Source organism: Oncorhynchus gorbuscha, linkage group LG15, assembly GCF_021184085.1.
Source record: "Oncorhynchus gorbuscha isolate QuinsamMale2020 ecotype Even-year linkage group LG15, OgorEven_v1.0, whole genome shotgun sequence".
Taxonomy (NCBI): Eukaryota; Metazoa; Chordata; class Actinopteri; order Salmoniformes; family Salmonidae; genus Oncorhynchus; species Oncorhynchus gorbuscha.
This window is the reverse complement of record NC_060187.1, coordinates 84,658,312-84,684,660: the sequence shown is the minus strand read 5'-3', so window position 1 is coordinate 84,684,660 and position 26,349 is coordinate 84,658,312. Positions and strand designations below refer to the sequence as shown.

Here is a 26,349-nt window from a genome sequence, read left to right as displayed (position 1 = left end):
CGAGTGACTCCAGCTTTATTTTCTCTTTTTGTAATAAAAACAGTAATCAGTTGAGAGATCCTTTAATTCGGTCTTGGAGATGCAGTGTGTGCAGGTGTTAGTTCCAACCCAGCACTGATTCAGGTGATTAGTTAAAGAAGTATGTTAGTGCTGCACTGTAACTAAAGCCTGTACATCCTTTTATCTCTCCAGGACTAGTGGTGGCCACAATATTTAGCAATATGAAGAAGACAGTTGGTTTTGGGCCAGGAATAAAAGCTGAATGAGGAGGACAGAGAGACCGATGAGGAAGACAGGATGTCAGGTTAGACCAGGTGTGTCAAACGCATTCCACAGATGACCGAGTTCTGCAGGTTTTCCTTTTTTCCTTTCAATTAAGACAATCAGGTGAGGAGAGTTCCTTACTCATTAGTGACCTTAAGTCATCCATCAAGTACAAGGGTGGAGCGAAAGCCCTCAGACACTATGACCTCCGTGGAATAAGTTTGACATGTGGGTTAGACAGTGGACAGAGAACAGTAAGACGGGCCTGTGGTTGGTTTGGGGCCTAGGTCAGTAGATGTCTCGGAGCCCCAGGTTTCCCCGATGAGTCGCCATGGTTACGCTGTAGCAGTACAGCAGGTCAGTCATCCACTGCTCCTTGGCCTCACCTCGACAGTACCTCTGGAACACACACACACCATCATTAGAACCTCAAGAGAACACACACCACACTTACTTTTTATTCTAACATGATACTCGTTTAAGCTTCCTTACTACAGTGAGGTCCTGTACAATGTGTTGTAGTAGAGTTGCATTAGCCAGCATGTGGTTTTGAGTAGATGACTGTGTGTTTACCGTGAGGTCCTGTATAATGTGTAGTAGAGTTGCATTAGCCAGCATGTGGTTGAGTAGATGACTGTGTGTTTACCGTGAGGTCCTGTATAATGTGTTGTAGTAGAGTTGCATTAGCCAGCATGTGGTTGAGTAGATGACTGTGTGTTTACCGTGAGGTCCTGTATAATGTGTTGTAGTAGAGTTGCATTAGCCAGCATGTGGTTGAGTAGTTGACTGTGTGTGTTTACCGTGAGGTCCTGTATAATGTGTAGTAGAGTTGCATTAGCCAGCATGTGGTTGAGTAGATGACTGTGTGTTTACCGTGAGGTCCTGTATAATGTGTTGTAGTAGAGTTGCATTAGCCAGCATGTGGTTGAGTAGATGACTGTGTGTTTACCGTGAGGTCCTGTATAATGTGTTGTAGTAGAGTTGCATTAGCCAGCATGTGGTTGTAGTTGACTGTGTGTGTTTACCGTGAGGTCCTGTATAATGTGTTGTAGTAGAGTTGCATTAGCCAGCATGTGGTTGAGTAGATGACTGTGTGTTTACCGTGAGGTCCTGTATAATGTGTTGTAGTAGAGTTGCATTAGCCAGCATGTGGTTGAGTAGTTGACTGTGTGTGTTTACCGTGAGGTCCTGTATAATGTGTTGTAGTAGAGTTGCATTAGCCAGCATGTGGTTGAGTAGTTGACTGTGTGTGTTTACCGTGAGGTCCTGTATAATGTGTTGTAGTAGAGTTGCATTAGCCAGCATGTGGTTGAGTAGATGACTGTGTGTTTACCGTGAGGTCCTGTATAATGTGTAGTAGAGTTGCGTTTGCCAGCATGTGGTTGTAGTTGACTGTGTGTGTTTACCGTGAGGTCCTGTACAATGTGTTGTAGTAGAGTCGCGTTTGCCAGCATGTAGTTGAGTAGATGACTGTGTGTTTACCGTGAGGTCCTGTATAATGTGTTGTAGTAGAGTTGCGTTTGCCAGCATGTGGTTGCGTAGCGCTGTGTGCTGCAGCAGCAGGGACAGTATCTGGGCCAGCTGAGGCAGCTCCTCCTCACACAGGTCCCTAACTCGCAATGACTGCAGAACCAACCGCAACAGCCGGGGAATGCTGCTCAGCACTGCCACACACGCGCCCCACACTGCCTCCCTGCAGGGAGAGGGAGAGAAAGGTTGGACACAATCTATACACACACGCACGCTCCCCACATCGCCTCCCTACAGGGAAGGATAAAGGTTACACACACAACATGACTGCACAGAGAGGTCACACACAGGCTACCTCTTGTGGTTGTTCTCTGAGGCGGTGTCCTGCTGTAGGGTCAGTAGCAGAGACAGTAGGCTGAGGCAGCAGCGGGACAGGAACCTCAGTAGAGGTTCACTGGGGAGGAAGGACAGGTCCAACAGTCTGGCCACTGCTCTCAACAACCCTGCTGCCATACTGTCTGGTACCACAGACAGACCAGTCTGGGAAGGAGAGACACAGTTACACACACACACACACACACACAGAGATGAGTACACACAAGTCCACCATCTCACCAGGTTCTTGCAGATGCCGTTCTGCAGCACGTCAAAGCACTGTGAACGAGACCCCAGCGTCTCCAAGCAGTGGCACACTTCCTGTGGGTGGGACATAGACAGTGGTTAAGATCACTTCCTGCTGTTTTATAGGTCATATTTCACAACATTAATATATTCATATCGGAGTGTCTCCCGAGTGGCGCAGCAGTCTAAGGCACTGCATCTCAGTAGGCTGGACACATGACATTTTTAACAATGCTTTTTTCTAATAAAAACTAGTTCATTGCATCTGCGGTGGAGCCCAGTTTCATAATATTACCATATATCCCAGCTGCCTGCCATGGTATTGAAGTGATCACAAAAAAACAGGCCTTATTTTAGGGCATTTTTCACCCTGCCAGCTCCTATTAGTTCTATTGAACACTGTGGCACCAACACACATTCCAAACGTTCTAATCCCAGTTTATTGTACTATGTCACAATGCCTGCTTTACTATTGTTGGCAATGGAGACCTGCACACGTTGTTTATAGTTCAAATGTAAACAACTAAAAATAACTCGTGGAACTCTGAGGTCGTCCCATTGTTTACTATAGGGAAATATAGGTATGTCTGTCTAGTTTGCCAATTATCTCGCAATGTGTATATTTAGATTTTTTTATTTATTATCTTGACACCTTTTTAAATCATGAGAATCTCTTATTTCTAATTATGTAAGGCTGGGCAGTGTATCTCGTAGTCATTAAACGCTATCCCCGAAATACCTTTTGCCCTTGAAACGCCAAGCTCCCCCCATTGTTTTGCTATGGAGAAGCATTTGGGTATATTTCGCCAAATATCTCGCAATGTGTATATTTCAAACATGTTCAATTAGGACACCATATTAATCATGAGAATCTCCTCTCTCGAATTATGTAAGGCTGGGCAGTGTATCTCATTGTCATCAAATGCTAGACCTGAAATGGAAGTTGCAATTTTTTCCCAACTTCCTCGTTATGCAGACATAAGCACACTTGGCACCACCGAGTTGCGGATGTTAACTTTCTACACAAGTTGTTATTTTTCAGTTTCGTCCTAACAACAGATTTTAGTGGTAAAATAAAAAGGGATACATTTTTTAATACCATTTAGGTGAAATGGAATTCTAAGCATCACTTCAGTCAAAACAGCCTCTGCGAACATGCCATTCCATTCATTTGCTATGGGCTCACGCAAGTGTTCCAGCTTAGCCAACGTTTTTTTGCCATTTTCAGCCTTGGGTGAATTTTGACTTGTTCTATTGTCCAGCCTAATCTCAGAGGCGTCACTACAGTCCCTGGTTCGAATCCAGGCTGTATCACATCCGGCCGTGATTGGGAGTCCCATAGGGCGCCGCACAATTGGCCCAGCATCGTCCGGGTTTGGCCCTCGTTGTAAATAATTTTTTATTAACCTCACCTCTCCTCCACATCCACCAGATACCTCTCCTCTCCTCCACATCCACCAGATACCTCTCCTCTCCTCTCCTTCCACCAGATACCTCTCCTCTCCTCCACATCCACCAGATACCTCTCCATCCACCAGATACCTCTCCTCTCCTCCACATCCACCAGATACCTCTCCTCTCCATCCACCAGATACCTCTCCTCTCCATCCACCAGATACCTCTCCTCTCCATCCACCAGATACCTCTCCTCTCCATCCACCAGATACCTCTCCTCTCCTCTCCATCCACCAGATACCTCTCCATCCACCAGATACCTCTCCTCTCCATCCACCAGATACCTCTCCTCTCCTTCACATCCACCAGATACCTCTCCTCTCCTCCACATCCACCAGATACCCCTCCTCTCCTTCACATCCACCAGATACCTCCTCTCCATCCACCAGATACCTCTCCTCTCCATCCACCAGATACCCCTCCTCTCCTTCACATCCACCAGATACCTCCTCTCCACATCCAGCAGATACCTCTCTTCTATACCACATCCACCAAATACCTCTCCTCTCCTCCACATCCACCAGATACCTCTCCTCCACATCCACCAGATACCTCTCCTCTACTCCACATCCACCAGATACCTCTCCTCTCCTTCACATCCACCAGATACCTCCTCTCCACATTCACCAGATACCTCCTCTCCTCCACATCCACCAGATACCTCCTCTCCTCCACATCCACCAGATACCTCTCCTCTCCTCCACATCCACCAGATACCTCTCTTCTCCTCCACATCCACCAGATACCTCCTCTCCCCCAAATCCACCAGATACCTCCTCTCCTCCACATCCACCAGATACCTCCTCTGTCCTCTCCTTCACATCCACCAGATACCTCCTCTCCTCCACATCCACCAGATACCTCCTCTCCTCCACATCCACCAGATACCTCCTCTCCTCCACATCCACCAGATACCTCCTCTCCTCCACATCCACCAGATACCTCTCCTCTCCTCCACATCCACCAGATACCTCTCCTCTCCTCCACATCCACCAGATACCTCTCCTGTCCTCTCCTCCACATCCACCAGATACCTCCTCTGTCCTCTCCTCCACATCCACCAGATACCTCCTCTGTCCTCTCCTCCACATCCACCAGATACCTCTCCTCTCCTCCACATCCACCAGATACCTCTCCTCCACATCCACCAGATACCTCTCCTCTCCACCACATCCACCAGATACCTCCTCTCCTCCACATCAACCAGATACCTCTCCTCCACATCCACCAGATACCTCTCCTCTCCTCCACATCCACCAGATACCTCTCCTCTCCTCCACATCCACCAGATACCTCCTCTCCTCCACATCCACCAGATACCTCTCCTCCACATCCACCAGATACCTCTCCTCTCCTCCACATCCACCAGATACCTCCTCTCCTCCACATCCACCAGATACCTCTCCTCCACATCCACCAGATACCTCCTCTCCTCCACATCCACCAGATACCTCTCCTCTCCTCCACATCCACCAGATACCTCTCCTCCACATCCACCAGATACCTCTCCTCTCCTCCACATCCACCAGATACCTCTCCTCCACATCAACCAGATACCTCTCCTCCACATCCACCAGATACCTCCTCTCCTCCACATCAACCAGATACCTCTCCTCCACATCAACCAGATACCTCTCCTCCACATCAACCAGATACCTCTCCTCCACATCCACCAGATACCTCCTCTCCTCCACATTCACCAGATACCTCCTCTCCTCCACATCCACCAGATACCTCCTCTGTCCTCTCCTCCACATCCACCAGATACCTCCTCTCCTCCACATTCACCAGATACCTCCTCTCCTCCACATCCACCAGATACCTCCTCTCTCCTCTCCTTCACATCCACCAGATACCTCTCCTCTCCTTCACATCCACCAGATACCTCTCCTCCACATCCACCAGATACCTCTCCTCTCCTTCACATCCACCAGATACCTCTCCTCTCCTTCACATCCACCAGATACCTGTCCTCTCCTCCACATCCCTCTCCTCTCCTCCACATCCACCAGATACATCCTCTCCTCCACATCCACCAGATACCTCCTCTCCTCCACATCCACCAGATACCTCTCCTCTCCTCCACATCCACCAGATACCTCTCCTCCACATCCACCAGATACCTCTCCTCTCCTCCACATCCACCAGATACCTCTCCTCCACATCAACCAGATACCTCTCCTCCACATCCACCAGATACCTCCTCTCCTCCACATCAACCAGATACCTCTCCTCCACATCAACCAGATACCTCTCCTCCACATCAACCAGATACCTCTCCTCCACATCCACCAGATACCTCCTCTCCTCCACATTCACCAGATACCTCCTCTCCTCCACATTCACCAGATACCTCCTCTCCTCCACATCCACCAGATACCTCCTCTGTCCTCTCCTCCACATCCACCAGATACCTCCTCTCCTCCACATTCACCAGATACCTCCTCTCCTCCACATCCACCAGATACCTCCTCTCTCCTCTCCTTCACATCCACCAGATACCTCTCCTCTCCTTCACATCCACCAGATACCTCTCCTCCACATCCACCAGATACCTCTCCTCTCCTCCACATCCACCAGATACCTCTCCTCTCCTTCACATCCACCAGATACCTCTCCTCTCCTTCACATCCACCAGATACCTGTCCTCTCCTCCACATCCCTCTCCTCTCCTCCACATCCACCAGATACATCCTCTCCTCCACATCCACCAGATACCTCTCCTCCACATCCACCAGATACCTGTCCTCTCCTCCACATCCCTCTCCTCTCCTCCACATCCACCAGATACCTGTCCTCTCCTCCACATCCCTCTCCTCTCCTCCACATCCACCAGATACATCCTCTCCTCCACATCCACCAGATACCTCTCCTCTCCTCCACATCCACCAGATACCGCTCCTCTCCTCCACATCCACCAGATACCTCTCCTCTCCTCCACATCCACCAGATACCTCTCCTCACATCCTCCACATACCTCCTCTCCTCCACCTCTCCTCTCCTCCACATCCACCAGATACATCCTCTCCTCCACATCCACCACATACCTCTCCTCCACATCCACCAGATACCTCCTCTCCTCCACCTCTCCTCTCCTCCACATCCACCAGATACCTCCTCTCCTCCACATCCACCAGATACCTCCTCTCCTCCACATCCACCAGATACCTCTCCTCTCCTCCACATCCACCAGATACCTCCTCTCCTCCACATCCACCAGATACCTCTCCTCTCCTCCACATCCACCAGATACCTCTCCTCTCCTCCACATCCACCAGATACCTCTCCTCTCCTCCACATCCACCAGATACCTCCTCTCCTCCACCTCTCCTCTCCTCCACATCCACCAGATACCTCCTCTCCTCCACATCCACCAGATACCTCCTCTCCTCCACATCCACCAGATACCTCTCCTCTCCTCCACATCCACCAGATACCTCTCCTCTCCTCCACATCCACCAGATACCTCTCCTCTCCTCCACATCCACCAGATACCTCTCCTCACATCCTCCACATACCTCCTCTCCTCCACCTCTCCTCTCCTCCACATCCACCAGATACATCCTCTCCTCCACATCCACCAGATAACACCTCTCCTCCACATCCACCAGATACCTCCTCTCCTCCACCTCTCCTCTCCTCCACATCCACCAGATACCACCTCTCCTCCACATCCACCAGATACCACCTCTCCTCCACATCCACCAGATACCTCCTCTCCTCCACATCCACCACATACCTCTCCTCCACATCCACCAGATACCTCCTCTCCTCCACCTCTCCTCTCCTCCACATCCACCAGATACCTCCTCTCCTCCACATCCACCAGATACCTCTCCTCTCCTCCACATCCACCAGATACCTCCTCTCCTCCACATCCACCAGATACCTCCTCTCCTCCACATCCACCAGATACCTCTCCTCTCCTCCACATCCACCAGATACCTCTCCTCTCCTCCACATCCACCAGATACCTCTCCTCTCCTCCACATCCACCAGATACCTCTCCTCCACATCCACCAGATACCTCCTCTCCTCCACATCCACCAGATACCTCCTCTCCTCCACATCCACCAGATACCTCTCCTCTCCTCCACATCCACCAGATACCTCCTCTCCTCCACATCCACCAGATACCTCCTCTCCTCCACATCCACCAGATACCTCTCCTCCACATCCACCAGATACCTCTCCTCCACATCCACCAGATACCTCCTCTCCTCCACATCCACCAGATACCTCCTCTCCTCCACATCCACCAGATACCTCCTCTCCTCCACATCCACCAGATACCTCTCCTCTCCTCCACATCCACCAGATACCTCTCCTCTCCTCCACATCCACCAGATACCTCCTCTCCTCCACATCCACCAGATACCTCTCCTCTCCTCCACATCCACCAGATACCTCTCCTCCACATCCACCAGATACCTCCTCTCCTCCACATCCACCAGATACCTCCTCTCCTCCACATCCACCAGATACCTCCTCTCCTCCACATCCACCAGATACCTCCTCTCCTCCACATCCACCAGATACCTCCTCTCCTCCACATCCACCAGATACCTCCTCTCCTCCACATCCACCAGATACCTCTCCTCCTCCACATCCACCAGATACCTCCTCTCCTCCACATCCACCAGATACCTCTCCTCCACATCCACCAGATACCTCCTCTCCTCCACATCCACCAGATACCTCCTCTCCTCCACATCCACCAGATACCTCCTCTCCTCCACATCCACCAGATACCTCCTCTCCTCCACATCCACCAGATACCTCCTCTCCTCCACATCCACCAGATACCTCCTCTCCTCCACATCCACCAGATACCTCCTCTCCTCCACATCCACCAGATACCTCTCCTCCACATCCACCAGATACCTCTCCTCCACATCCACCAGATACCTCCTCTCCTCCACATCCACCAGATACCTCACCTCTCCTCCACATCAACCAGATACCTCCTCTCCTCCACATCCACCAGATACCTCCTCTCCTCCACATCCACCAGATACCTCACCTCTCCTCCACATCAACCAGATACCTCCTCTCCTCCACATCCACCAGATACCTCCTCTCCTCCACATCCACCAGATACCACCTCTCCTCCACATCCACCAGATACCTCCTCTCCTCCACATCCACCAGATACCTCACCTCTCCTCCACATCCACCAGATCCCTCTCCTCCACATCCACCAGATACCCCTCCTCTCCTCCACATCCACCAGATACCTCTCCTCTCCTCCACATCCACCAGATACCCCTCCTCTCCTCACATCCTCCACATACCTCCTCTCCTCCACCTCTCCTCTCCTCCACATCCTCCACATACCTCCTCTCCTCCACCTCTCCTCTCCTCCACATCCACCAGATACCTCTCCTTCACACTCCCCCTTTTCCTAGAAATGACAGTGTTAAGCGAGGCTCGGTAATGGGAGCAGACGTGGCAGATCTGACAATCTTTTTAAACATTGTTTTATGAGCCCAAACAATCAGGAAGTGTCTGTGTGTAAGGAGGGCGAAATCCAATAGTAGTAATGGCATTATGGAGGGATGGAATTAGAGGACAAATGAAGGAGAGGAACACGTCACTCTTCTCTAATCAACATCACCCACAACCATTCATCAGACAAACCACATTACACCACACGTGCAAATGTCTACTTAGTTATTTCTATATCTAACAGATGACCTTTCTCCACACATCCAAGAGATACATAACAGGTTGGGGCCAACAAGTACATTACAATATGTCACTGCTCACACACACACACACACACTGTAGAGATCGACAGAGGGGTACAGGTGAGACGAGAGGGCATCAGACACACTGTAGAGAACGACAGAGAGGTACAGGTGAGAGAGAGGGCATCACACACACTGTAGAGAGCGACAGAGGGGTACAGGTGAAACGAGAGGGCATCACACACACTGTAGAGAGCGACAGAGGGGTACAGGTGAGACGAGAGGGCATCACACACACTGTAGAGAGCGACAGAGGGGTACAGGTGAAACGAGAGGGCATCACACACACTGTAGAGAGCGACAGAGGGGTACAGGTGAGACGAGAGGGCATCACACACACTGTAGAGAGCGACAGAGGGGTACAGGTGAAACGAGAGGGCATCACACACACTGTAGAGAGCGACAGAGGGGTACAGGTGAAACGAGAGGGCATCACACACACTGTAGAGAGCGACAGAGGGCATCACACACACTGTAGAGAGCGACAGAGGGGTACAGGTGAGACGAGAGGGCATCACACACACTGTAGAGAGCGACAGAGGGCATCAGACACACTGTAGAGAGCGACAGAGGGGTACAGGTGAGACGAGAGGGCATCACACACACTGTAGAGAGCGACAGAGGGGTACAGGTGAGACAAGAGGGCATCACACACACTGTAGAGAGCGACAGAGGGCATCAGACACACTGTAGAGAGCGACAGAGGGGTACAGGTGAGACGAGAGGGCATCACACACACTGTAGAGAGCGACAGAGGGTACAGGTGAGACGAGGGGGCATCACACACACTGTAGAGAGCGACAGAGGGGTACAGGTGAAACGAGAGGGCATCACACACACTGTAGAGAGCGACAGAGGGGTACAGGTGAGACGAGAGGGCATCACACACACTGTAGAGAGCGACAGAGGGTACAGGTGAGACGAGAGGGCATCACACACACTGTAGAGAGCGACAGAGGGCATCACACACACTGTAGAGAGCGACAGAGGGCATCACACACACTGTAGAGAGCGACAGAGGGTACAGGTGAGACGAGAGGGCATCACACACACTGTAGAGAGCGACAGAGGGTACAGGTGAGACGAGAGGGCATCACACACACTGTAGAGAGCGACAGAGGGGTACAGGTGAAACGAGAGGGCATCACACACACTGTAGAGAGCGACAGAGGGTACAGGTGAGACGAGAGGGCATCACACACACTGTAGAGAGCGACAGAGGGTACAGGTGAGACGAGAGGGCATCACACACACTGTAGAGAGCGACAGAGGGGTACAGGTGAGACGAGAGGGCATCACACACACTGTAGAGAGCGACAGAGAGGTACAGGTGAGACGAGAGGGCATCACACACACTGTAGAGAGCGACAGAGGAGTACAGGTGAGACGAGAGGGCATCACACACACACTGTAGAGAGCGACAGAGGGGTACAGGTGAGACGAGAGGGCATCACACACACTGTAGAGAGCGACAGAGGGCATCACACACACTGTAGAGAGCGACAGAGGGGTACAGGTGAGACGAGAGGGCATCACACACACTGTAGAGAGCGACAGAGGGGTACAGGTGAGACGAGAGGGCATCACACACACTGTAGAGAGCGACAGAGGGGTACAGGTGAGACGAGAGGGCATCACACACACTGTAGAGAGCGACAGAGGGGTACAGGTGAGACGAGAGGGCATCACACACACTGTAGAGAGCGACAGAGGGGTACAGGTGAGACGAGAGGGCATCACACAAACTTTCAGAGGTGAGAAACAATGTTAAACTTTTCCTCATTAACTTCAAATCAAAAGCCAATTTGTCATTACGTTCTATTGAAATGAGGTGTGTTCAATGTGTTAGAATGTGTGTGTGAACCAGACCCCAGACCTGTGTGCACCTGTTGGCATTCTCTCCTCCATTAAAAACAATCCTGTCTCATTAGTGGAATCAGAGCAGACATGGTCCGTCCCCTAATCCTGTCCCTCCTGCCCCCCCAACCCTCAGTCTGATTGACTCAGACATGAGATGAGATGACCAGGATCTCAGGCTCTAATTGAAGAGCTGAATTAGTGATTATAGCCCCCCCCCCTCCCCACACACACACCTCTTGCTTCGGGGCACGTTTCCTTTAACAGTAATTTCCGAGCACAAATGTCACACTCCCGTCATGCCACAGGCTCTCATTAGCATTTCTACATTTCCACAGTGCCCGATAACCACGCAGACACAACCTGCGCAACGCGATAAAGGTTCCCCTCTCGGCCAGCGTGGCCAGATAAAGCATCCCCCCTCTGAGCCCTGTGTGTGACACCAGGGGGAACTAAATAACTGACACAGTGTCCAGAACACCTCTCACAGGTACACTACACTGGCAGAAGTGCTCAGTCTCCATCTCGGTCGCAGTCTTTCTCTTTTCACATTTTACACTCCATCTAGACCTCTCATTCACCGTCTCTTCCTGTTTCTGTCACAACAGTCACTTATAAAGCCCTGCTAGGTGTTCTGAGTGAGGTGTGTCCTGACCTCCACCACGTCCCAGTGGTGTGTGAATTGCTCCAGGGGGGTGGGGTAGAGACTGAGGGGGGAGAGGGGGGAGGGAGGGAGCACGCTCTCATCCCCAGCCTCCTGCAGGGTGGCCAGCTCATCAGACGAAAACCCTGAAAGAGAGAAAGATTGGTAAGTTTTCTTGGAGTGTACTTCTTCAAGAACCTGAATATTCATCACATCTGTTGACCAGATACCAGTGAGACAGGAAATGTGAGGGCGGAGCCTGACCTGTGAGGGTGGAGAACAGGAAGCTGATGTAGTCAACATCACGCAGGGTCGCGTCCTGAGACCCTACTGACCAGCCACTCAAAGAGGACCTGAAACGCACACAGGTTACAATGGAGTGAGAGAGGACGTCTGGAGTGTTGGTGGAGTGAGAGAGGACAGGTTACAATGGAGTGAGAGAGGGACGTCTGGAGTGTTGGTGGAGTGAGAGGAGGGAGTGAGAGAGGACGGTCTGGAGTGTTGGTGGAGTGAGAGAGGACGGTCTGGAGTGTTGGTGGAGTGAGAGAGGACGGTCTGGAGTGTTGGTGGAGTGAGAGAGGACGGTCTGGAGTGTTGGTGGAGTGAGAGAGGACGGTCTGGAGTGTTGGTGGAGTGAGAGAGGACGGTCTGGAGTGTTGGTGGAGTGAGAGAGAACGGTCTGGAGTGTTGGTGGAGTGGAGCCCCAATCCCTAGTCTCTACACGCCACACACTTCCCCTACCCCTAGACAGGTGTGTGTGTGTGTGTGTAACACTACCCCAGAGAAACACTGGGTGTCTCACAAATACACACACATTTGCCGGCGATGAACACTGATAGCGTTATGCAAGGTCGGATGCGTGTGAGGCAAACCACTGGCAAACCACAGCATGACCAAACGGCAGAACATTGCTATGCTCACACACAACAGCACACTAAAGGACCAACACTGCCATCTAAAGGTCCAGTGAACTATAAATTCCCATCAAGTGCCATCAGCATCAGGCCTTGTTATAAACCATGAGCTCATGACACTGATCTTGTGCCACAACCCTCGACGTGCCTTAATTGGTTGATTGTTTGATTCCATTAAGCTGGCGAACCATCGGTCTGCTGTCTCCTCTCTCTAACCAGGAATGACTGACGGCTCTCTCTCACTCACACTTTTATGAATTGAAAATTCTATTCAGAACATTTTTAAGTGCAAGAGAAACGATGTCAAACCATAAAGGCCACGTGATGTTAGTCTGCCCTGGATATCATCTAGATGTTTTGAGGATGAAACCTCAACGCTCAAACGGTGTTTAAGTTTAAACCACATGGCACATGACTCTCACATTTCTGTGACACAGGGACCATGTAAGAACATTGGGTTAGTGACAGAGTTTCTGACCTGTAGCTTTGGGAGGTTGCTGGGGTTACCTGAGGTGTATGATGCGTATGAGGGAGGCAGCCAGGCCGGCAGAGACGCGTCCCGCAGTGCAGCAGCGACTCAGATTGGCCAACAGACCCTGTGACATCACAGGCAGGAAGTAGAGTACCTGGACCAATCGCTGCTGAGATTCAGCCGGTAACAATACCACACTGCCCTCCTGTGGGTCTACACACACACACACACACACACACACACACACACACACACACACACACACACACACACACACACACACACACACACACACACACACACACACACACACACACACACACACACACACACACGTCAATATACAAACAATATACAGACAAAGTAGAATCTCAATTCAACGGCTCAGACACAAGAGGCATGTGGCAGGGTCTACAGTCAATCACGGACTACAAGAAGAAACCCAGCCCAGTCACGGACCAGGATGTCTTGCTCCCAGACAGACTAAATAACTTTTTTGCCCGCTTTGAGGACAATACAGTGCCAGTGACACGGCCTGCAACGAAAACATGCGGTCTCTCCTTCACTGCAGCCGAGGTGAGTAAGACATTTAAACGTGTTAACCCTCGCAAGGCTCCAGGCCCAGACGGCATCCCCAGCCACGCCCTCAGAGCATGCGCAGACCAGCTGGCCGGTGTGTTTACGGACATATTCAATCAATCCCTATACCAGTCTGCTGTTCCCACATGCTTCAAGAGGGCCACCATTGTTCCTGTTCCCAAGAAAGCTAAGGTAACTGAGCTAAACGACTACCGCCCCGTAGCACTCACTTCCGTCATCATGAAGTGCTTTGAGAGACTAGTCAAGGACCATATCACCTCCACCCTACCTGACACCCTAGACCCACTCCAATTTGCTTACCGCCCAAATAGGTCCACAGACGATGCAATCTCAACCACACTGCACACTGCCCTAACCCACCTGGACAAGAGGAATACCTATGTGAGAATGCTGTTGATCGACTACAGCTCGGCATTCAACACCATAGTACCCTCCAAGCTCGTCATCAAGCTCGAGACCCTGGGTCTCGACCCCGCCCTGTGCAACTGGGTACTGGACTTCCTGACGGGCCGCCCCCAGGTGGTGAGGGTAGGCAACAACATCTCCTCCCGCTGATCCTCAACACGGGGGCCCCACAAGGGTGCGTTCTGAGCCCTCTCCTGTACTCCCTGTTCACCCACGACTGCGTGGCCACGCACGCCTCCAACTCAATCCTCAAGTTTGCGGACGACACGACAGTGGTAGGCTTGATTACCAACAACAACGAGACGGCCTACAGGGAGGAGGTGAGGGCCCTCGGAGTGTGGTGTCAGGAAAATAACCTCACACTCAACGTCAACAAAACTAAGGAGATGATTGTGGACTTCAGGAAACAGCAGAGGGAACACCCCCCTATTCACATCGATGGAACAGTAGTGGAGAGGGTAGCAAGTTTTAAGTTCCTCGGCATACACATCACAGACAAACTGAATTGGTCCACTCACACTGACAGCGTCGTGAAGAAGGCGCAGCAGCGGCTCTTCAACCTCAGGAGGCTGAAGAAATTTGGCTTGTCACCAAAAGCACTCACAAACTTCTACAGATGCACAATCGAGAGCATCCTGGCGGGCTGTATCACCGCCTGGTACGGCAAATGCTCCGCCCTCAACCGTAAGGCTCTCCAGAGGGTAGTGAGGTCTGCACAACGCATCACCGGGGGCAAACTACCTGCCCTCCAGGATACCTACACCACCCGATGTTACAGGAAGGCCATAAAGATCATCAAGGACATCAACCACCCGAGCCACTGCCTGTTCACCCCGCTATCATCCAGAAGGCGAGGTCAGTACAGGTGCATCAAAGCTGGGACCGAGAGACTGAAAAACAGCTTCTATCTCAAGGCCATCAGACTGTTAAACTGCCACCACTAACATTGAGTGGCTGCTGCCAACACACTGTCATTGACACTGACCCAACTCCAGCCACTCTAACAATGGGAATTGATGGGAAATGATGTAAATATATCACTAGCCACTTTAAACAATGCTACCTTAAACAATGCTACCTTATAATGTTACTTACCCTACATTATTCATCTCATATGCATACGTATATACTGTACTCTACATCATCGACTGCATCCTTATGTAATACATGTATCACTAGCCACTTTAACTATGCTACTTTGTTTACTTTGTCTACATACTCATCTCATATGTATATACTGTACTCGATACCATCTACTGTATGCTGCTCTGTACCATCACTCATTCATATATCCTTATGTACATATTCTTTATCCCCTTACACTGTGTATAAGACAGTAGTTTTGGAAATGTTAGTTAGATTACTTGTTGGTTATCACTGCATTGTCGGAACTAGAAGCACAAGCATTTCGCTACACTCGCATTAACATCTGCTAACCATGTGTATGTGACAAATACAATTTGATTTGAAACTACAACAGTGGTTCTCAACTGGTTGTCTCATGACCCATATTGAACCAGGTTGTCAGTCTTGACCCAATATTCGCGTCAAGAAAAATAATAGTCAAAAAACTACTTGAAGACTATTTTTAATTCTATATTGATATTAAATGTAGCAATTATATGACAAGGGAACAACATTCCCACCTCTTCATGCTCAATAATTACATTTTGCCCATATTCTTGATTAATAATTTAAATAAACTCACTGGTTTGAGACCACAAAATCAACAAAACTGCTGTTAAAAGCTTTATATAAAAAATAGTGTGATTGAAGAACACTTTTCCAGAGATTAAATGATTTAGAAATGTACATTTATTAACAACTCTATTCACTTTCTACCAAGTTCAAACTGTAGTATTTCTTTACCAGTTTGGCTGCTCTACACATCACCAACTACAGCTCATACACTATAGCAGAGGAGGGCAACTACAGCTCATACACTATAGCAGAGGAGGGCAACTACAGCTCATACACTATAGCAGAGGAGGGCAACTACAGCTCATACACTATAGCAGAGGAGGGCAACTACAGCTCATACACTATAGCAGAGGAGGGCAACTACAGCTCATACACTATAGCAGAGGAGGACAACTACAGCTCATACACTATAGCAGAGGAGGGCAACTCATACACTACAGCTCATACACTATAGCAGAGGAGGGCAACTACAGCTCATACACTATAGCAGAGGAGGGCAACTACAGCTCATACACTATAGCAGAGGAGGGCAACTACAGCTCATACACTATAGCAGAGGAGGGCAACTACAGCTCATACACTATAGCAGAGGAGGGCAACTACAGCTCATACACTATAGCAGAGGAGGGCAACTACAGCTCATACACTATAGCAGAGGAGGGCAACTACAGCTCATACACTATAGCAGAGGAGGGCAACTACAGCAACACTACAGCTCATACACTATAGCAGAGGAGGGGGCAACTACAGCTCATACACTATAGCAGAGGAGGGCAACTACAGCTCATACACTATAGCAGAGGAGGGCAACTACAGCTCATACACTATAGCAGAGGAGGGCAACTACAGCTCATACACTATAGCAGAGGAGGGCAACTACAGCTCATACACTATAGCAGAGGAGGGCAACTACAGCTCATACACTATAGCAGAGGAGGGCAACTACAGCTCATACACTATAGCAGAGGAGGGCAACTACAGCTCATACACTATAGCAGAGGAGGGCAACTACAGCTCATACACTATAGCGGAGGAGGGCAACTACAGCTCATACACTATAGCAGAGGAGGGCAACTACAGCTCATACACTATAGCAGAGGAGGGAAACTGTGGTCCTGTAGAAACTTAGCTCCTGTCCAATACACCCCATCATTAGAGTCACCTGTAACCATCAAGCCCTTGATGAGCTGAATCTGGTGTGTTAGTGCTGGGCTGGAACAAAAGCTTGCACTCCTGTACCTATCCAGGACCATGGTGTTGTAAACACACACACAGTACCTAGCAACAAGAAGACAATTGTGACGTAAAGAGTGAATGGACTATCCATCACCAGTTTATGGTCTAAGAAAGAAAATCATCAAACAGACAGAGATAAAGAGAGAGATAAAGAGAGAGATAAAGAGAGAGAGCTAGAGAGATAAAGGGAGAGAGATAGCGAGAGTAGTAATGATCAGACAATCTGTATTATGTTATGTTGGCTGCTGACGCACATTGCTGATGTCACAGACCATTCAGACAAACAGAGTCTTGTGATGGTGAATCGCCCACTCAGTCTTCCCTAGGGCCTTTAATCATAACACAAACCCCCTCACCCTCCCCAGTTCTGTCTTCTCTAGGGCCTTTAATCATAACACAAACCCCCTCACCCTCCCCAGTTCTGTCTTCTCTGGGGCCTTTAATCATAACACAAACCCCCTCACCTTCCCCAGTTCTGTCTTCCCTAGGGCCTTTAATCATAACACAAACCCCCTCACCCTCCCCAGTTCTGTCTTCCCTAGGGCCTTTAATCATAACACAAACCCCCTCACCCTCCCCAGTTCTGTCTTCTCTAGGGCCTTTAATCATAACACAAACCCCCTCATCCTCCCCACTCAGTCTTCCCTAGGGCCTTTAATCATAACACAAACCCCTCACCCTCCCCACTCCGTCTTCCCTAGGGCCTTTAATCATAACACAAACCCCCTCATCCTCCCCACTCCGTCTTCCCTAGGGCCTTTAATCATAACACAAACCCCCTCACCCTCCCCAGTTCTGTCTTCTCTGGGGCCTTTAATCAAAACACAAACCCCCTCACCCTCCCCACTCCGTCTTCCCTAGGGCCTTTAATCATAACACAAACCCCCTCACCCTCCCCAGTTCTGTCTTCTCTGGGGCCTTTAATCATAACACAAACCCCCTCACCCTCCCCAGTTCTGTCTTCTCTGGGGCCTTTAATCATAACACAAACCCCCTCACCCTCCCCAGTTCTGTCTTCTCTGGGGCCTTTAATCATAACACAAACCCCCTCACCCTCCCCAGTTCTGTCTTCCCTAGGGCCTTTAATCATAACACAAACCCCCTCACCCTCCCCAGTTCTGTCTTCTCTGGGGCCTTTAATCATAACACAAACCCCCTCACCCTCCCCAGTTCTGTCTTCTCTGAGGCCTTTAATCATAACACAAACCCCCTCACCCTCCCCAGTTCTGTCTTCTCTGGGGCCTTTAATCATAACACAAACCCCTCACCCTCCCCAGTTCTGTCTTCTCTGGGGCCTTTAATCATAACACAAACCCCCTCACCCTCCCCAGTTCTGTCTTCTCTGTGGCCTTTAATCATAACACAAACCCCTCACCCTCCCCAGTTCTGTCTTCTCTGGGGCCTTTAATCATAACACAAACCCCCTCACCCTCCCCAGTTCTGTCTTCCCTAGGGCCTTTAATCATAACACAAACCCCCTCACCAGATCTGTCTTCCCAAGGGCCTTTAATCATAACACAAACCCCCTCACCAGGTCTGTCTTCACTAGGGCCTTTAATCATAACACAAACCCCCTCACCCTCCCCAGTTCTGTCTTCCCTAGGGCCTTTAATCATAACACAAACCCCCTCACCAAATCTGTCTTCCCAAGGGCCTTTAATCATAACACAAACCCCCTCACAAGATCTGTCTTCCGTAGGGCCTTTAATCATAACACAAACCCCTCACCAGTTCTGTCTTATATTATATTACAACATAGGTGCCCTCCACCACCCACAACCTCCACTCCTTTTAACTGATACTCCTCCAACCTTTGTCTCTAGCTTGTAACAACATGCTCCCCTCTCTCTCCTGCTATGGAGTTCAGATGGACCTTTACTGCCCCCCAGTGGAGAAACATAGAAAACAACTCCAAAAGGTACATTGTCATTTAGGTCTTTTCTGACATGGCCATTTAGTGACTACCTGTTTAGTACCGATCTGCCCGACTGTTATAAGTGGAGCTTCACATGTGTGTTTTTTTAATGTTATATATACACCGTAGAGCCTGCATACAGGTGTGTGTGTGTGTATTCACCGTAGAGCCTGCATACAGGTGTGTGTGTGTGTGTGTATTCACCGTAGAGCCTGCATACAGGTGTGTGTGTGTGTATTCACCGTAGAGCCTGCATACAGGTGTGTGTGTGTGTATTCACCGTAGAGCCTGCATACAGGTGTGTGTGTATTCACCGTAGAGCCTGCATACAGGTGTGTGTGTGTGTGTATTCACCGTAGAGCCTGCATACAGGTGTGTGTGTGTGTGTATTCACCGTAGAGCCTGCATACAGGTGTGTGTGTGTGTGTGTGTGTGTGTGTATTCACCGTAGAGCCTGCATACAGGTGTGTGTGTGTATTCACCGTAGAGCCTGCATACAGGTGTGTGTGTGTATTCACCGTAGAGCCTGCATACAGGTGTGTGTGTGTATTCACCGTAGAGCCTGCATACAGGTGTGTGTGTGTATTCACCGTAGAGCCTGCATACAGGTGTGTGTGTGTGTTCACCGTAGAGCCTGCATACAGGTGTGTGTGTGTGTTGTGTGTGTGAGCCTGCATACAGTGTGTGTGTGTGTGTGTGTGTGTGTGTGTGTGTGTGTGTGTGTGTGTGTGTGTGTGTGTGTATTCACCGTAGAGCCTGCATACAGGTGTGTGTGTGTATTCACCGTAGAGCCTGCATACAGGTGTGTGTGTGTATTCACCGTAGAGCCTGCATACAGGTGTGTGTGTGTGTGTGTGTGTGTGTGTGTGTGTGTGTGTGTGTGTGTGTGTGTGTGTGTGTGTGTGTGTGTGTGTGTGTGTGTGTGTGTGTGTGTGTGTATTCACCGTAGAGCCTGCATACAGGTGTGTGTGTGTGTTCACCGTAGAGCCTGCATGCATGCGTGTGTAGGGAGTTCAGCAGGGCCTTGTTCCCGCGGGAGGCAGCAGCCTGGATGGAGAGCAGGAGCCTGTCTGAGAGGGCAGGGTTACGGTGGCCCAGCTGGGACAACTGGAGCGGTAGAGCAGCCAGCCACCGAGACAACACTCTACTCCTGAAGGGGGAGACCGAAGAGGAAGAAAGACATTTAGGAGCAGAGTAGTCTACCCTGCAGACTTGGTTATGCCTACATATATCTTTGGTTATTTGGTACAGTAAACACTAGAACGTGTGTGTGTGTTACCTGGCGATGTGTGTGTGGTTGTGTTCCTGTAGGTACAGTCTGCTATAGAAGGAAAGTAGCAGTGTTCTGGTCTGCAGATTCAGGTTCATCTGCTGGTACTGAACATACACCGCCTGTAACAGATCCTCCGTCACCGCTACACACACCACCGGTTAGGACGCCAGACATGTGAAAACCATTTAAGATGAACTCATAACTGCACCCTTGACAGCCCACACAAACCCACACAGTCTTACCCCTGCTGCGTTGTGTGATGACCATTCTCCAGACAGTCTCCAGGAGTGTATGTAGGTGTCTTTGGCTCAGCTTGGCCCCACTGGACAGAGTCTCTTGGACAAACCCTCTCAGAGGCATCAGCCACTCAGCATCGGGCTCCTGGGCTTGCCCCTCCCTCTGGCTGAGGGTAACCATGGAAACCATGACCTGGCAGAGCAGCACGTTCAGAGCCAAGGGTTCCACTGTCTGCCCTGGGATTGTAGTGGCCTGCTTACTCCTGAAACACCACACCCAAACACACACACTTTTAATTATGTCCCCCCTAGTAATTTTGTGCTGATATTATATATCATAATTGGTAATAGCTCAAACTGTTCAATGGTTAGAGCAAATTATTGGGAAGAAAACAGAACTAAGCAGAGCATTCAGTTGACTACAGACCAGATGTTTTCCCCCCCAGAGTTTTCACGACCCCATTTTCAAATCAGGCCACACATATGGGGTAGCGACCCCTAGTTTGGGAAACGCTGGAGTACCTACACATACATCATGGGCCCTAGCACCACCTCACCTCTTGGGGTCTGTCTTCCGCCTTTGTTTAGGGGTGTCCAGATTTCCATAGGGGAAGTTCTTCATGAAGTGCTGCTTAAAATCCCCCAGGTACTCACTACGAAACCACACATCCTAAACACACAAACACCAGTGTTAATAGAACAAAGGTAACCACACATGTTACACTGAGAGAGAAGACCTGTGTGTGTGTGTTACCAGTGTATCCTGGTATTCTCTCTGTGGCGCCAGCTTGCGTAGCAGCTGTAGTATGGAGAGGACCTGGTACATCAGTGACATGGCGTCGGGGGTGAGGAGATGAGCACTGTCAGTCTTGCTCCGGTCGCTGGCACTAGCCTCTACCCAGACGTCTAGTAGAAGGGGCACCAGGGTGGAGGCAAAGCCCCGTATAGCCTCCCCTGTGCCCAGCCCCTCACTCACCCCAGCCCCAGGCTCAGTCTCCGGCCTACAAATACAGTGGAGGAAAGGGACAGATGATGAGCAGGACAGGAGAGTGAGTCAGCAGAGTGTGTGTGTGTATATGTGTGTGTGTGTATGCTTGTTAATGAAGTGTGTGTGTGTATATGCTTTTTAATGAAGTGTGTGTCTGTGATGTGTGTACCTGAGTTTGAAGGTGGAATGCGGAGTGGGCATGGCTCCTGAATGTTCAAACACCTGAAATCCACCTTTTCTGTAGGTAAGCTCCTCCCAGTTGAGCTCCAAAGGTGCGTTAGCTCCTCCTTGTCCATTCAAAACACTGAACATGTCACCTGAGACACATGCAACCCCATCCTCCGCTCGCCTCTCCTCAACTACCGCCTGAAGAAAACGCCCCAGTCTGGAAAACACAAACCCAAAGGTCACGCCAGAAAAATACATGTACACACCAATAGGACACTGCTAACTCATTGCAAGTGTATGAATACCTGAGCAGCACTGTGAGTCTCCACTGCTGACCAGTCACGTTCCTGTTAGGGTTGACTGACAGGGCCCAGCTCCTCCCCTTCCCCTCCTGCCCCTTCCTTGCCCCGCCCCCGGTACTTCTGTGTGAGATCAGCTCCAGGAAGTTGGTGAGCAGCAGGGCGGGACGAGCGGCCAGCAGGGCAGGATAGTGGTCCAGCAAAACGTCGAGGACTTTCAGGGCATCCTCCTGGATACCCGTCTCGATGTGGGTCATGGCACAGGAGAGGTGGGCAGAGAGGAGAGGGAAGAATGGAGACGTCCGCTCCGCTGGCACACTCTGGGCTATGAACCTGGGCAGGGCACGGAGAGGGTAGAGGTTAAAGGTTAGGGAGGTGCCCTAGTAGAAGAATTGGTATTAAGGCATTTCTCCAAGGACTGTGCTGCTGTCAAGTGGTGTATGGTTTTGTGGGTGTTGGAGAACAGACACTGTGGATACTGTGTTAACAAACCTCCAAATGAGCTTCAATGCCATACATTTACATTTACATTTAAGTCATTTAGCAGACGCTCTTATCCAGAGCGACTTACAAATTGGTGTATTCACCTTATGACATCCAGTGGAACAGCCACTTTACAATAGTGCATCTAAATCTTTTAAGGGGGGGGGGTGAGAAGGATTACTTTATCCTATCCTAGGTATTCCTTAAAGAGGTGGGGTTTCAGGTGTCTCCGAAAGGTGGTGATTGACTCCACTGTCCTGGTGTCGTGAGGGAGTTTGTTCCACCATTGGGGGGCCAGAGCAGCGAACAGTTTTGACTGGGCAGAGCGGGAACTGTACTTCCTCAGTGGTAGGGAGGCGAGCAGGCCAGAGGTGGATGAACGCAGTGCCCTTGTTTGGGTGTAGGGCCTGATCAGAGCCTGGAGGTACTGAGGTGCCGTTCCCCTCACAGCTCCGTAGGCAAGCACCATGGTCTTGTAGCGGATGCGAGCTTCAACTGGAAGCCAGTGGAGAGAGCGGAGGAGCGGGGTGACGTGAGAGAACTTGGGAAGGTTGAACACCAGACGGGCTGCGGCGTTCTGGATGAGTTGTAGGGGTTTAATGGCACAGGCAGGGAGCCCAGCCAACAACGAGTTGCAGTAATCCAGACGGGAGATGACAAGTGCCTGGATTAGGACCTGCGCCGCTTCCTGTGTGAGGCAGGGTCGTACTCTGCGGATGTTGTAGAGCATGAACCTACAGGAACGGGCCACCGTTCCTGTAGGAACGGGCCGCGCCTCCAACGGCTTTTAAACGCTAGTAAAACTAAATGCATGCTCTTCAACCGATCGCTGCCCGCACCCACCCGCCCGACCAGCATCACTACTCTGGATGGTTCTGATTTAGAATATGTGGACAGTTCTGACTTAGAATATGTGGACAACTACAAATACCTAGGTGTCTGGTTAGACTGTAAACTCTCCTTCCAGACTCATATTAAGCATCTCCAATCCAAAATTAAATCTAGAATGTGCTTCCTATTTCACAACAAAGCCTCCTTCACTCATGCTGCCAAACATACCCTTGTAAAACGGACTATCCTACCGATCCTCGACAATGTAATTTACAAAATAGCCTCCAACACTCTACACAGCAAACTGGATGCAGTCTATCACAGTGCCATCCGTTTTGTCACCAAAGCCCCATATACTACCCACCACTGCGACCTGTATGCTCTCGTCGGCTGGCCCTCGCTTCATATTCGTCGCCAGACCCACTGGCTCCAGGTCATCTATAAGTCTTTGCTAGGTAAAGCTTTGCCTTATCTCAGCTCACTGGTCACCATAACAACACCCACCCGTAGCACGCGCTCCAGCAGGTATATTTCACTGGTCACCCCCAAAGCCAATTCCTCCATTGGCTGCCTTTCCTTCCAGTTCTCTGCTGCCAATGACTGGAACGTTCTGCAAAAATCACTGAAGCTGGAGACTCATATCTCCCTCTCTAACTTTAAGCACCAGCTGTCAGCGCAGCTCGCAGATCACTGTACCTGTACATAGCCCATCTGTAAATAGTCCACCCAACTACCCCATCTCCATACTGCTATTTATTTTGCTCCTTTGCATCCCAGTATCTCTACTTGCACACTCATATTCTGCACATCTATCATTCCAGTGTTTAATTGCTATATTGTAATTATTTCACCACTATGGCCTATGTATTGCCTTACCTCCTTACTCCATTTGCACACACTGTATATAGATTTTTAAATTGTTATTGACTGTACTTTTGTTTATCCTATGTGTAACTCTGTGTTGTTGTTTGTGTCACACTGCTTTATTTTGGCCAGGTCGCAGTTGTAAATGAGAACTTGTTCTCAACTGATCTACCTGGTTAAAACTTCTTATGGCTGCAGGGGCAATATTGAGTAGCTTGGATGAAAAGGTGACCAGTTATTTCTGACTTCTGTTGACTCCAACATGGCGGATATATGTATTTGTTCTCTACGCGGAAAAATGGCTGTGTTCTTCTGTGGCTTGGCTCTGACCTAACATAATCATTTGTGTTGCTTTCGCTGTAAAGCCTATTTGAAATCGGTTAACAACAAGATTACCTTTAAAATGATATAAGATACATGTTGAGTTAGAGTTTAGTTTATTTTTAAATTTTACAGTGACAGTGCACATTAATCAACGTTTCAGTAAAAGTGCCGGTTTTAGCCAGCCGGCTAATTTTCAACCGCAGTCCCTGGGCAGGTTATTAAAAACAATTACAATATAGACAATAGCAACATAGGACAAGCAAGACGTAGCATACAAACAGAGCAACATAGAACAAAAAGCAGCAAGACAAAATTCATAAAAGCAACAAAAGTGTTTCCACGCCGCACAAGCTACAGACAACAGACAACATGGAAAGCGGCAACACACAGCTAGGGACCATGTTCACAAATCTGATTGACCTTTAGCCATGTCTTCAAGCATTTTGTGAAAGTGTGATATGTGGTGCAGTTATGTGTGTCTGATGGCAGTGCAGGTGTATGCTTGAGGAATTTTAATTATGAGATTTCTGTTTTGAATTTGGCACCCTGCACTTTCACTGGCTGTTATATCGATCCCGTTAACGGGATTGCAGCCCTAATAAGTTATTAAATAAAGATGTTTTTTTTTTTTTTTTTTTTTTTTTAAAGACCTGAAGACAAATTCCCACTGTCATAACAAAATGCTTTTCTAACCTGAGCAGGCGTGTGGCAGACATCCGTACATTCGGGTCCTTGTCTGTGAAGACGGCAGCAGCCTCGCTGAGCAGACTGGAGAGGTGTTGGTCTAACTCTGAGGGGTGAAGGGTCAGCAGCTCCCTCAGTCCCACAAGAGCTCCCTGTTTCACTGTACCACTGTAGTGATGCAGCTGGGACAACAGGTCCTAGAGGAGGGGAGGCACACAGCATAAGGTACAGTAGAGGAGTGAGTGTGTTTGTGTGTCTGTGTTACCTACCTTGATGTTGAGCTTCCGGTGTGTGCTGGGTGCATTAGCATCTTTCTTCAGCTGTTCAGTTAGGTTTATTCCCTTGGTGCGGAAGTTGATGTTGGTGGCGTTGTCAGCTTTAGGCTTGGTCTTCCCCACCTTCAGCTTGACCTTCTGGAAGTCATCCTGCCTCTTCTTCTTCTTGCATTTGGTCATCTCTGCAGGATAGGACTATCTGTGGAGGGGAAAATCTTAAATTGCAACCAATTCTCTAATATAGTGCACTACTTCTGCTCTGACCAGAGCCAAACAGGGTTGATGTTGATTAAGTGATTCACTCTATGGGGAATATGATGCCATTTGACACAATAACGAAGTGTGTGCTAGTGATGAACCAGGAGGAGACCACAATCACAGTGGGCAGTGCATTTCAAGCAATCGGCTCTTACACAGAATCTATGAGCAGTAAACCCAGAATAATTGATTGCGTTTTGAAATAATACCCACGTGTGTTGACACTGTCAGAAATAATTGTGCATGCAGTAGCGTTCCCGCGCCGAATGTAGCTTTTGAAGACGGTCAATCAGCAAAATCAAGCTCGTGTTGTTTCTTCATAAACATGGGCCTTTCTCTTTGATACGACAACTAGCTAAGCTG

General features: G+C 49.6%; 1 protein-coding gene across 2 annotated transcripts; it reads right to left on the bottom strand.

Annotated features, from left to right (window-relative positions):
• Position 1: 1 nt before the first annotated feature.
• On the bottom strand, positions 2–26,349 carry LOC123998308 (testis-expressed protein 10 homolog). 2 transcript variants are annotated; one of them, XM_046303405.1, is made up of 17 exons: positions 26,200–26,349; positions 25,723–25,927; positions 25,463–25,650; positions 22,274–22,600; positions 21,970–22,185; positions 21,567–21,813; positions 21,370–21,482; positions 20,819–21,075; positions 20,583–20,718; positions 20,284–20,453; positions 13,482–13,659; positions 12,325–12,413; positions 12,073–12,206; positions 2,350–2,430; positions 2,090–2,274; positions 1,747–1,957; positions 2–663 (listed from the first exon to the last, which is right to left on the bottom strand). In XM_046303405.1, the coding sequence occupies exons 2-17, from the start codon at positions 25,906–25,908 to the stop codon at positions 553–555; spliced, it is 2,829 nt and encodes a 942-aa protein (XP_046159361.1). In that variant the 5' UTR covers positions 25,909–25,927; positions 26,200–26,349; the 3' UTR covers positions 2–552. The 2 variants fall into 2 exon arrangements, with proteins under 2 accessions (XP_046159361.1, XP_046159362.1); XM_046303406.1 differs by having other exon boundaries at positions 25,723–25,923; positions 26,200–26,337.

Coding starts and splice junctions, on each gene's coding strand:
- LOC123998308 (XM_046303405.1), bottom strand. CDS start 25,908: ATGACCAAATGCAAGAAGAAGAAGAGGCAGGATGACTTCCAGAAGGTC. Junction 22,186..22,273: donor AGACTCACAGTGCTGCTCAG/GTATTCATACAC, acceptor TGTGTTTTCCAG/ACTGGGGCGTTTTCTTCAGG. Junction 1,958..2,089: donor TCAGAGAACAACCACAAGAG/GTAGCCTGTGTG, acceptor CTCTCCCTGCAG/GGAGGCAGTGTGGGGCGCGT.